The sequence below is a fragment of the Melopsittacus undulatus genome, chromosome 3 (genome assembly GCF_012275295.1).
Source record: "Melopsittacus undulatus isolate bMelUnd1 chromosome 3, bMelUnd1.mat.Z, whole genome shotgun sequence".
Classification (NCBI taxonomy): domain Eukaryota; kingdom Metazoa; phylum Chordata; class Aves; order Psittaciformes; family Psittaculidae; genus Melopsittacus; species Melopsittacus undulatus.
In genome coordinates this window covers 1,362,471-1,375,103 of record NC_047529.1, presented here as the reverse complement: position 1 = coordinate 1,375,103, position 12,633 = coordinate 1,362,471, and the positions used below count along the sequence as shown (strand labels likewise).

Below are 12,633 nucleotides of genomic sequence, written 5' to 3'. Positions count from 1 at the left end.
GCCCCTTCCCTGTCCCTGTCCTTGGCTGCTGCAGTGGGTGCCCTGGAGCAGGGGATGGGGTCCCAATGGTGCTCCTGTGTGGGGCCACTCTGGCAGCTGATGGAAGTGAATGGGAAGAGCCCTGATGGAAGCGAGAGGAAGGAGCAGCTCAGACCCAAACTCTGTGGGGCTGGAAATACCCAGGCAGGCTTGGATGCAGCTTGTGCTGCTTAGAGCAGCTCCAGTGCCTAAAGGGGCTGCAGGAACCTGGAGAGGGGCTTGGGACAAGGGATGTAGGGACAGGCCAAGGGGAATGGCTTGAACCTGCCAGAACAGGGGAGACTGAGCTGAGCTCTGAGGCAGAAGCTGTTCCCTGTGAGGGTGCTGAGGCGCTGGCACAGGGTGCCCAGAGAAGCTGTGGCTGCCCCATCCCTGGCAGTGCTCAAGGCCAGGTTGGACACAGGGGCTTGGAGCAGCTGCTCCAGTGGAAGGGGTTGGAGCTGGATGGGCTTTAACCCAGAGGGGCCGGGCCCATTGGCGGCCATAGGGGGGCGGGGCGGGGCGGGGCCGCGCAGACGCTGCCATGAACGGGTCGGGGCCGGCGGCTCCGGACGGCACCGGGAGCGCGCCCGAGCTGCGGGGGGGCGCGCACGGAGCCACGGCCGCGGCCTGCGGGGCTCTGCTGGCGCTCGTTGTGGGGCTGGGCTCGTACGGGAACCTCATCGTGCTCCTGTCCTGCCTCGACCCCGCTCTCCGCAGGCTCCGCACCGACTTCGACTTCATGATCCTCAACCTCTCCTTCTGCGACCTCTTCCTATGCGGTGTGGCCGCCCCCATGTTCGCCTTCGTGCTGTTCTCCGGGCCGGCCCACAGCGTACCCGGCTCCTTGTGCTTCACCTTCCACCTCACCAGCTCCGGCTTCATCCTCCTGTCCCTCAAGACCGTGGCGCTGATCGCGCTGCACCGGCTGCGCGTGGCGCTGGGCAAGCGGCCTCCCCGTGCTGCCTCCGTGCCCTGCACGCTGCTGCTCACACTGCTGCTCTGGGCCTCCAGCTTCACGCTGGCCACCGTGGCCTCGCTCCAGCCTCGCCGCCCCGGCCTCTGCCTGCCCATGGCCGGCCTCGCCAGCCGCGAAGGCGAGGCCGTGCTCTACCTGTACGCCACCGACTTCCTGTGCTGCGTGGCCGTGGTGGCCGTGTGCTACGCGGTGATCGCGCGGGCGCTAAGCCGCAATGCCCGTGCGAGGCGAGGCCCACCCGGTGAGGCCAACGGGCCTCGACCCTTCGCCGTGCCCGCGCTCTACCGCAACCAGACCCGCGGCCTCAACCTGGCAGCGGGCAAGGACGCGCGTGCCGTGGGGACATGCGTGGCTATCATGGTGTCGGTGCTGGTGTGCTGCCTGCCCCTCGGCGTCTCGCTGGTGCAGGACACGCTATGGGGCAGCAATGGGTTCGTCCTGTGCCAGTTGGAGCTGTGTGGGTTCACCCTCGTGTTCTTCAAGTCGGGGTTGAACCCCTTCATCTACTCCCGCAACAGCGCGGGGCTGCGCAGGAGGGTGCTGTGGGGCCTGCGGTGCGTGGCTATGGGATGCTGCAAGCACAAGACCAGGCTCCGGGCTGTGGGCAAGGGCAGCCTGGAGGTGAACAGGAACAAGTCGTCGCACCACGAGACCAACTCGGCCTATGTGCTGACCCCCAAGCCCCACAGGAAGCTCATGGACCAGGCGTGCGGCCCCAGTCACTCCAAGGAGAGCGTGCTGAGCCCCAAGGCTTCAATGGGGCAGCAGCACTATGCGCAGAGCAGCTCGACCCCTATGAACACCCGCGTCGAGCCCTATTACAGCATCTACAACAGCAGCCCCTCGCAGGAGGTGAGCACCCCCAACAGCCTGCAGCCTGTGAGCTCTGTCTTCGGCTTCACCAGGTCCTACATTGCCATGCACTACCGGGACTGCGGCGGTGCGGTGGCGCGGCACATCCCGGTGCCCTCGGTGTAACTGGGCATGGGGATGGTGCTGGGCTGCTGGTTAAGGAGAGCACCACTGATGTTAACATCCAGCCATTGTAGCTGGAGGCAAGGCTGGGGTATGGCTCTGGGAGGCTCTATGTGTAAAGGGCAATGGGTTTGGTGTGGTTTGGGATGTAACATGAAGGGGGTTTGCTATTGAACAAGCAAAGAGTCTCAGGTATGTGATGTGCTGTAGCACGAGGATGCTTCAGAACAGCCTGAACTGCACCACAAGCATCACCCTTACAGTGCAGCCTTGCTCTGTTTCCAGCAGGGAAGAGCTGGAGGGTGTTGGGTATTGAGGATACTGAGTTTAAGCTCTGCCCATTGCAAGAGGCTGAAGGAGTGGGTGCTGGTTTGTTGTAGTGAACATCAGGGATGAGGAAATCCCTTCAGTTTGCAGGGTGGAATCCTGCTTCCATTGAGGTAAATGGCAAAGTTCCCATGGACTTCAGCTGAAAGTCAGGATTTCAGATGCTTCCTACAGCAGTACAAGGCATTGACAGCCAGTGTTCCATTGCCACTGGGGAGGGATTGCAATGTGGTGGGCACTGTAACCGACCTCTAAAGTATGTGTATGGATATTGGATGTACGTTTATGCTAAGGATTGGTGGCATTACGCATCCCAGAATAAGCTGTTTGGAGGAGTATTTTACATCCAGTAGAAGTAACTGTGCAATACCTAATGATGGGGTTTACTTGATGATGAAGATGACTGTTCCACTGTAATAGTACTGATATGCTGCTGGTAATGCTGCCATCTCTGTAATGTCCTAACCCATAAGCTGTAATGCAGACAACAGTGCTGCTGGTTGGGGGTTTTGGGTGTAAAAGCAGGAATTGGGGGGGATTTGGGTGTGATATTGCTGAGAGGTTGCACTGACACCTCTGCTAATGGTTTAGAACCAGTAGTACTGACACCTCTGCTAATGGTTTAGAACCAGTAGCACTGACACCTCTGCTAATGGTTTAGAACCAGTAGCACTGACACCTCTGCTCATGGTTTAGAACCAGAACGGCCAGGAGACAACCATGAGTTGTTGAGGTTAAGATGCCTGACATCAGTTTGATGTAAAGGTGATTCACACAGTGAGCAAACAACAGGACTTCAGTGTTTTTAACAGACCCAGTTGTGTGGCTTGTGCTGGGAATTCCTTAGGAATCTGAATGATCCAGAGGCACTGAAATTAAGGACAATCACTGTGTTAAGTGGCCAAACCTTCACCCTTCAGCTTCTATGGACCTCAGCTGAGCCATAGTTATCTCCATCCTGATCTGGTGCCTCGGTGCAGGAAGATGCCACCTTCAGCCATGGAAAGGAGCAAAGCCCATTGCCATGTGTGAGTTGTGGGTTCAGGCCCTTTGGTGACTGCTTTGGGGCTCCTTGGAAGCCGGGTGCATTGTGGACTCTGTCCTTTGGTACCACTCTGGTTTTAATGAGTTTTGAGTAATTCATTGCAATAAATGGATGTGAACAACTTTCTCATACACACACATGATGGAGATGATGTCCATGAGGCTCTGCACAGGTATTTTCTCTATGAACAAGATGGTTCTTTCCCCAGTGCTCATGAAATCTAACTGGAGGATCTGCCTTGCTTGGCTTTCCCAATGCAGCATTTCCCTTTAGTACAAAGAGTGCTAATTCAGAGGGATAAATACATGGGGGCTGTTGCTTTGCCTTGAGCTCTATGGCTCCCACTGTGCTCATGGTTTGGATCACACCACAGAAGGTTGAATCCCTCACCCTTCACTCATGAACGTGATTTGCACTGTGGGAGTTAAGCCAGAAGGTGCAGCTCTGGGTCAAGAGGGGTTCAGTTGCCTTTATGGGATGTGTCATTGAGACAACAGAACTTGAAGGGGTGAAAAGTCCCTTCAGAGCCCTCTGTGATGCTGCTCTTCTGTTATCACTGCTGCCGGTTGTATTCTTAAGGCAACCGATGTGTTAATGCACTGATAGTGTCAGATGGGGAAGCACAGCACCTTTTAGTCTGCAATAGGAGGAAATTGGGTTTAAGCTGTCAGTTTTACCAAGGAACTGCTGGGGGAGGTTTGTGGGTGTCATAAATACAGACTGGGGTGTAGAAACAGGTACAATGATATGAATCAGTTGCCATGGGATCAGATAACTGGGTTTGACTCTTCTGGAGCCTGACTTTTCCTTTAGCCCCCTTGTGTCAGAGCCCTCTGCTGCTGAGCACAGAACCAGTGGAGCCCAACTGTGAGGTTCAGGAAGCAGGAATCTAACTGGGAGGGGAAGTAATGGAGCTGAAAGAAGGGAAGGATGCACATGAAGAGAGGTAAGAGTAAGAACAAGTGTGTGAGTACAGTACTGAATGGTGTGGGACAAGTAGATCTTTAGTAGTGCAGTTCCTAACATGAGAAGAGAGCAGCTGTGAATGTGAAAGGTGGCAAATCCAAGGCTTACAACGTGTTGTACTTGATTCCTCAATGCCTGTATGTACAGAGCTAACTCCTTTTCCGAGTCCATGTTCCAAACGTGCTGTCCCATCCCATTCTGCATTCCCAGGTCTGCTGGGAAGTCCTTTGGGTTCACTCACGAGTGAATCCAGGTCTGTGCTCAATGATCTGTTCTCACCTCTTTATTCCCCATCACAGCCTCTTGGTTTGCCTTGAGTGGGAACATGAGATCAGCTGAATGGTTCCTGCTTTCCAACCCACTACATACAGCTGCTGAGTGATGGCAGGGGCTGGATGCAGGGTGGTTGTCTCCAATGGAACTCTATGAAGTCTAAGTAATAACCCATAGAACTTTCTTCCTTGTTCAGAGGCTTCTGACAGCAGCATTTAACCCTCACACCATCAGCTGGCAGCAGAGCCTGACACATGGAGCTCCTTGGTTTGCCTGGTGTATGTTAATGATAACAGCCTTTAAAGTCCCATCTCCTCCAGCAGTGCCTTGAACCAAGCAGTGCAGCAGATTTGGGTTTGCCTCTCTCAGATGCTTACATTAGTAAGTGTTTTCTCTCCCTAAAACCACAGAGAAGCTGTTACCATGAGCTGTTTGTGGTCTGTGGTTCCACATGTACACAGTGTGTGTTCCCATCTCGGGCTGTAGCAGAACTGAGAGGCTGGACTGCAGCTGAGCTGCGAGGTTAAGGTGTATTTCTAGCTCTGATTGTTCCGAATGGGTGATTACCTTGGAGACACCCAAGTGTGGGGAAGCAATAAAGAGGAATAGGAGGAAACAGCAGAGACAGAGAGAGGTGCCCATTATGTAAGAAACTATAAGAAAAACCTCTTAGATGACACTGTGGGTTTGGAGGAAGGCAGCCTGAGTCTTTACTAGCATTGAAAGCCAGGTTGGACACAGGGGCTTGGAGCAGCTGCTCCAGTGGAAGGGGTCCCTGCCCATGGCAGGGGTTGGAGCTGGAGGAGCTTTAGGGTCCCTTCCAACCCAAACCATTCCATGAGTCCGGGATTCTATCAGCCTGACCCTTGGATGTGCTGTGACTCAAGCTCTCTTCCCTTTCAGGTGACATCCCAGCATTTCAGCAATGCTGGAAATAGCTGAAGACATTCAAGCACCTGGGAAGAAAAGGTTGTGTGTCAGTGCTCGGGCCTCAGCCCTTTGGATAATGGATTAGGTATCAGATGGAACACCACACGTGCTACAACCCACTAGGAACCTGTGCTGGGACTGATCTGAGACAACCCCTGTGACACAGCACCTTGGCAGGAGGTGAGCACAGGAATGCTTTTATTTGAGCACAGCCCCTCCATACATAACCTTTACACCTCCATACACAACACTTACACCTCCATACATAACCTTTACAGCTCCATACATAACCTTTACACCTCCATACACAACCTTTACATCTCCACACATAACCTTTACACCTCCATACACAACCCTTACACCTCCATGCACAACCTTTACAACTCTGTGCATCCCTCCATACACAACCCTTACACCTGCATACACAACCTTTATACCTCCATGCATCCCTCCATACACAACCCTTACACCTCCATACACAACCCTTACACCTCCACACACAACCTTTACACCTCCATACACAACCTTTACACCTCCATGCATCCCTCCATACACAACCCTTACACCTCCATACACAACCTTTACACCTCCACGCACAACCTTTACACCTCCATACACAACCTTTACACCTCCATGCATCCCTCCATACACAACCCTTACACCTCCATACACAACCTTTACACCTCCACACACAACCTTTACACCTCCATACACAACCTTTACACCTCCATGCATCCCTCCACACACAACCCTTACACCTCCGTGCATCCCTCCATCTCGCACGCATCCTGCGCGGGTCCATTCTCCGCTCTCAGCAGCGGCTCATTGGTTGTCCTCAAGACAGCCTCCAGCTGGCGCCAGAACATCCTCTGCTTGTGCTCCTCAGGGCTCCACTTGAGGTAGGTTTTCCTCTTCAGCAGCTTCCTGAGCTTGCTGAACTTCTGGGGCACACTGTGGGGTGGGAGCTCCTCCAGCACGATCATGATGAGGGAATCCTGGTTCTCATTCAGGACCCGGTGCTCAGCAAAGTACAGCTCGTACTGGCACCAGCAGCTGCTCACGAAGCTGGGGGAGAGGACGAAGATGACCTTGTGGCTGTTCTCAATGCAGTAAAATATGTTCCCCAGGACGGGGTGCCCTGGGTTGAAATCCCTCTCGTGGTAACAGATCTTGAACCCATCCTGTTCCAGTTTCCCCAGCAGGTTCTCTTTGGTCCATTCCGCATCAGGTTCACTGTATGAGATGAAGGCATCGAAGGGCTTGTTCTCTGGCCTCTTCTCATACTGCTTCCTCTTCGCCATGCACCAGTACCAGCCCATCCTGACGTACCAGAGCCCATCGAAGCGCCAGCACAAGCCGGTCAGCACCAGCACCAGCAGGATGGCAGCACAAGCAGTGATGGCCATTTGGATGCCCAGGGAGCAGTGCAGGAGTGTGAGGTGGCTGCTCTCCACCAGCTGGCCCCTTCTATCCGGTGGGAAGCTGCACATGAGGCTCTCTTTGCCACGGATGTGGAGCTGGGGGGCTGTGGATGTAGACATTGACGAACCAGTACAGGTCACAGTTACAGAAGAAGTGTTTGCCTTGGACAGTCAGAAGGCTCAGCTGCGTCAGTCGCCCAAAGGTGTCCTCCACGATGGTGGTGATGGCATTGTCACTGATGTCCAGCTCCAGGAGGGAGGCTGGGAGAGCCCCACGCTGCAGGAAGGAGATCTTGTTCCCAGAGAGATTGAAGTGTTGAGCATCGGAAGAGATGCCCCAAAGTCATCGGGGAGCTCTGCAATGAGGTTGTGGCTGCTGTCCAGGTTGGTGAGGGCAGGAAGGAGGCTGGTGGCCTCCAGCCTGGTGATGAGGTTGCCAGAGACATTGAGATGCTGGAGGCTCTGCAGGGCCTCGGTTAATGGCAAGAGGCTCAGCTTGTTCTTGCTGATGTCACACTTGGTTAGAGTCAATGGGAAGTACTCGGGATGCATCTCTGTGACTTTATTGTTGTGAATGATAAACACTGTTAGGTTGGCCATGGATCTGAAACCAGGGGGTATCACCTTGATATCACTGCTGCTTATGTCCAGGTGCTGCAGGGAGGGAGGTAAGTCCGGAAGCGCTGCAATCCGGTTGCTGCTGAGATCCAGGTATAACAGTGCATTCATAGTGCCAGCAAACCACTCTGGCAGCTCCACAATGGAGCAATTGGACATCTCCAGGTGCTTCATGTTCTTGGGAAGGCTCTCGATGGGGGTCCCAGCCTGGTTCCTCACTAAGGAGAGGGCACTGATGTGGAAACATCCATGGGCAGGCTTTGCCAGTGGGTTGGGTTGCTGTGGCTGCACGGTGTAGATGAAGTGGTTCCCCTGCACATACATGTGCTCCAGGTTCAACATCTTCTTAGCAAAGTTCCGGGGTATTTGGCTTATGTTGGTGAAGGACAAATCGATGACCCTGATGGTTGTAGGGAGGCACAGTGTGTTCAGGCTGTTGATGGGGTTGTGGCTGAGATTGACAAACCAGAGCTTCTCAGAGGGGAACTCGCAGATGCTGTCGAGGTCTAGGATGTTAATGGTCAGTTTGTTGTAACTGGCATCAACCGACTGCATGTTCTTTATGGGCAGGAACAGGAGGAACAGCGACAGCAGATCCATTTCCAGGGCACTGTGACTAATGTTAAGCTCCACAATACGGTCCAGCTGAGCTTGGCACAGGTCCGGATCCAGCTTTAACATCAGCTCCTCCTCGGACAGTTTGCTGTTTGACAGATCCAGTGTCCCATTTACTGGCTCTCCACAGGAACTGGGCCTCGGTGAGGCTGTGGGAGCGACTGTTCCATTCCCCCCTGCTCTGGAAGAGCCCACTGTGGTTTCCTCTCCTCTTCCAGGCACATTCACTGTGCTCCATCCCAGCCTGGGACCAGGATCCGGCAGGATAGCTGCATGGAACAGCTCCTCAGGGGGTGCAGAAGGCTCCGGAGCAGCCTCTGAGGGTTTGGTGGTGGTGTGAGCTTCACATGGGCTGGGAGACCCGACACAACCAGTTCCTTGTCATTGAATGACAGATCCACAGCAGTGAGGCTGGGCAGGCTCTCAAATGCTCCCGGTTCAATGTCCTTAATCCGGTTGTAGGAAAGGTCTAGAACTTCCAATGTGCTAAAACCTTCCAAGTCTCCCTTGGTTACCTTTTCTATTGCATTATGTGAGAGATTGAGAGCTCTGGCTGTTCTGGGAGCTCCTGCTTCTGATATAGAGGAGAGGTTCAAGTAGGAGTAGTTGTAGAAGGGGAAGGTATAGGCTGTTGGTGTTCCCTCGGTTAGAAACCCATTTGCTCCACTGAGGAAGAAAGAAATGGAGTAGAAATGAAGGCTTCCAATAAGGATCCTCATCCTGAAATGTAAAATCCAGCATTATAATATGCCTATGTTAATGATACCCTTACCAAACTCACAATAACCCTGGTTTCCTTGCATGCACAGAGATTGTTTCATCCATTTTATCTATGGATCCCTTTTTAACTACATTAAAATACACCCTCATTATTGCTTCCAAGGGGCCATGCTAGCAACAGCGTGACCCCATCCCTTGTGGTTTGCTCCCTGCCACAGTGAGCATCCCTTCAGCATTGCCTGTTGGAGTAAGGGGAACAGTTTGCTCTGCAGTAGCTGCTGGAGGCTCGTGTGGGGCAGCCTGCACTGGGGGAGCTCACTCACTGCAGGGCATCCTTCCTGGGACACTTCCCATTGCCTGGCTCCTCTCCTGCCCTTCTGTACCACTGATCTCAGCCCATGTCTTGGAATGCAGGTGCAGACCACAAGTGAGGACCATGGTGTTACCATCACCCCTCTGCTGCCCTCCACACCGGCCCCATGGAGATGAACTGAAGGGAAAGGACCCCAGTGACATCCCAGCTCTGCCACAGGACCCAGCAGACCTCCCAGCATCCCTTACATGGATCAGAGATAACCCACAGCACGGAGCTGGTGTACCACAGAGGTAAGGGTGTTAAAAGCAAGGCAGGTTCAAGGCTAGAGGACATGGAGCTGCTCACTTGCACTTCCAACCCCCCTCCCCACGCCGCTTACTCACCTTTTACTCACTGCCCTCAGCGCTGCTCCTCCAGCGGCACCCGCTGCCTTTTGTAGCACTGGGAGGGGAATGGGGCGGGCTGGGAACTGCCCAGTCCCCTTGGACAGCCGGAATCCGCAGCCCCCACTGCCCCCTGTGGGGCTGGGGAGGAGGTTTTGCACAGGAGATGCTCCCAGTGAGCATCCCTATGGTGTGGTGCCAGCTGCTGCTGAGAAGCCAGATGTGGAAGCTGCTTGGTTTAATGCTGCTGTGAGTGGTGTGGTCGCAGGTATCATGCTCCTGTTGGGCATGGCTGGGAAGGTCTGGAAGCACCAAGTAGGTTTAGAACTGAGTTTTACTGCTCTGTGTGTGAGGTGGGATTCCCAGGATGAACTGGGGTTGTCCTGGGCTCTCCTATGGGTGAACGCAAGCTCTGGTGTATGGAATCACTGCTGCAAAGTGAGCAATGGTCCTTTCTGTGTGCATTAAAGGGAATGAGCTGGCAGGAGGTTTGCTCCGTGCCTGCCGTGCTGCCGGGCAGAGCAGAAGGGGATTGCACAAGGCAGAGCTCTGCCATCCTGCGCTGCTTCCGCTGCGGAGCTTTGGTGATGCTGCTTTTCCTCTCTGTTGTAAGCAGTGACTGGAACATCTGCACTCACCCAGAGGCTTCCTCCATTGAGTGCAGGGGGCAGGAAAACCCCAAGGTTGTTTGTGCTCCCTCTCCAGTGCCACTGGGCACTTTCCTGCCCCGGCAGGTGCTGGAATTCCCCTGGAGTCTCCCTGTTCTTCAGGCAGATCCTGACTTGCTTTAGTAGCAGGGACAGGAAATGAAGAGCTGCTTGGAGCCGTCGGGAAGGTCATTGAACCTGCTTCGGGCTGGGGGTGTCCCTGCAGTCATTTCTCCCCAGTGAGGCTCCCTTCCTTCCGTCCTCCTGCTCCTAGACTTGGAGTTCCCCTTTGGGAATGTGCCCTCAGACCACATCTGTGGCTGGTGGTGAGAGTAAAGCACAGCTGGAAGTGGCAGTGTGGAAAAGAGCATCTTCAGTGCAAGGATGGTTATTCCATGACCATGGCATCATTGCAGCTATTGCCTCCTCCACCATGTGTGCTGGGTATTCATTTATTCTCCTGGAGGCAACCTCTGGCTTTGGGATTGTGGAGGAAGAGGAAGGTCCATGTGAGTGAGCAGGGAAAGGGCACACAGTGCAGCCGGGAGCAGAGCCACTGCAGGGATGTGGTTCCACACAAGGGCTCAGAAAGGAGATTTCATCCCTGAAGCAGGTCCTGTTCCTATTGTGTGCTGTCCCTCTGTGTTCCTGGAGGGCTGGAAGGGTAATGAAGGGGGAGAGCTGAACCTGCTCCAGTCCAGATGGGATGAGCATCAGCATTCAGGAGCCCAGGCCTCGAAGGAGCTTCCCCCTCTGCAGGTGGGCTTAGGTTTGGGTGCTGGGTGAAAACTTAAGTCACATCTGTGCATCTCTATGGATGTTTGTTTGCAGGAGATGTCAGCATCTGCACAGGGAGAGGGAATAACAGCCTGGATTCCCTACCTGAGAGAACCTTTCAGAGGCTGAGTGTGTCCCATCCCTGGCAGTGCTCAAGGCCAGGTTGGACACAGGGGCTTGGAGCAGCTGCTGCAGTGGAAGGGGTCCCTGCCCGTGGCAGGGGTTGGAGCTGGAGGAGCTTTGAGGTCCCTTCAACCCAAACCATTCCATGATCTTATTTCACCCTTTCAGTGAAGTGAAACCTCCCAGGGATGCTCTCACTTCGCACTCAGCCCCTGCCTGCTCTCAGCCGTGTCCATCAGCTGTGCTGGGGCCTTGCACAAATGCTCTCTCTGCTTTTTAATCCACTCTTGCAGCTAATTCATAATCTGTGTGTTGAAATGACAGTGAAACGTGAGCTCTGGAACACATCCCTGCTGTGTGGAGTCTACAGCTGCAGTATTAGAGCAGTGGCTGAGTGGAAATGCAAGTAAAGACATGGCAATGACAGCAGGACTCTGATCCACAGAACACTGATTTCAGTTTGGAGTATTCAGCCCCATTTGTGCTGCTTTGGGTTGTGCTGGAGGAGCCCACAGGTGGGTCTGAAGCATTGCAGTGCAGGGGAGTTGGGGGGTTTAGATGCTTATAGCTGATGTTTGTTCTTCCTGTGCTGCAGGATCACAACCAGCTCATTCTTGGAACTCTTCTCATGGAGGTCATACCTTAGATAAGCAGCGTGCTCCACTGTCCCACTGCATTTGATGTCTTACAATGCATTTGATGCTTACAATGAGCATGGAAACGATGCTCTCCGTGAGGCTGGGAAGCCAACCTGCAGCTCATTGCAGGCTTACACCCCAGCACCGAGGCCTGAAGCCCTCCAGCCCTACTCTGTGCTTTCCACATACCAGGAGAGGCTTGGTTTGCCCTGGGTTTGGTGCCGACAGCTTCCTATGCCTTGGGGCTTGTCTGGGAGAGGGTTGAAGCCCCGAGTTACTCCCAGTTGTACGTTTGTTCTGGATTTGAATGTGTTAGAACATAGAATTGTGTTGGAATGAGTTATTCCAAGCAGTACCAACTATGGGCTGTTGTGTGCTGGGGGTTTTGTGTGTGTCCCCTCACCCCTGCCTCAGCAGTTCTCTCCCAGATCAGCTGTTAGCTAGGGAAAGATGGGAGAGGGTGAAATAGAGAAGCATGTGGTGATCATTGTGGGTTTGTATGCATGTGGGGAGCTCAGACACAGGGCAGGAGCAACATAAGCATTTAAAGGGGGCTGCAGGAAAGCTGGAGAGGGGCTTGGAACAAGGGCCTGTAGGGACAGGCCAAGGGGAATGGCTTGAACCTGCCAGAACAGGGGAGACTGAGCTGAGCTCTGAGGCAGAAGCTGTTCCCTGGGAGGGTGCTGAGGTGCTGGCACAGGGTGCCCAGAGAAGCTGTGGCTGCCCCATCCCTGGCAGTGCTCAAGGCCAGGTTGGACACAGGGGCTTGGAGCAGCTGCTCCAGTGGAAGGGGTCCCTGCCCGTGGGATGGAGGAGCTTTAAGGTCCCTTCAACACAAAACCTGTCTATGAGTCTATGTTGC

At 54.0% G+C, this 12,633-nt stretch overlaps 2 protein-coding genes across 2 annotated transcripts; one reads left to right on the top strand and one right to left on the bottom strand.

Moving 5' to 3' along the window:
* Positions 1–562: 562 nt before the first annotated feature.
* On the top strand, positions 563–2,128 carry GPR75 (G protein-coupled receptor 75). The gene has a single exon (XM_034060372.1). The coding sequence runs from the start codon at positions 563–565 to the stop codon at positions 1,973–1,975; it is 1,413 nt and encodes a 470-aa protein (XP_033916263.1). The 3' UTR covers positions 1,976–2,128.
* Positions 2,129–6,243: 4,115 nt separating this feature from the next.
* Positions 6,244–9,717, bottom strand: LOC101875088 (toll-like receptor 2 type-1). The gene is given in 5 exon segments (XM_005144697.3): positions 6,244–7,036; positions 7,038–7,252; positions 7,255–8,505; positions 8,508–8,887; positions 9,587–9,717. Coding segments are annotated over 4 exon segments (2,616 nt in total). The 5' UTR covers position 8,887; positions 9,587–9,717; the 3' UTR covers positions 6,244–6,265.
* Positions 9,718–12,633: the final 2,916 nt, after the last annotated feature.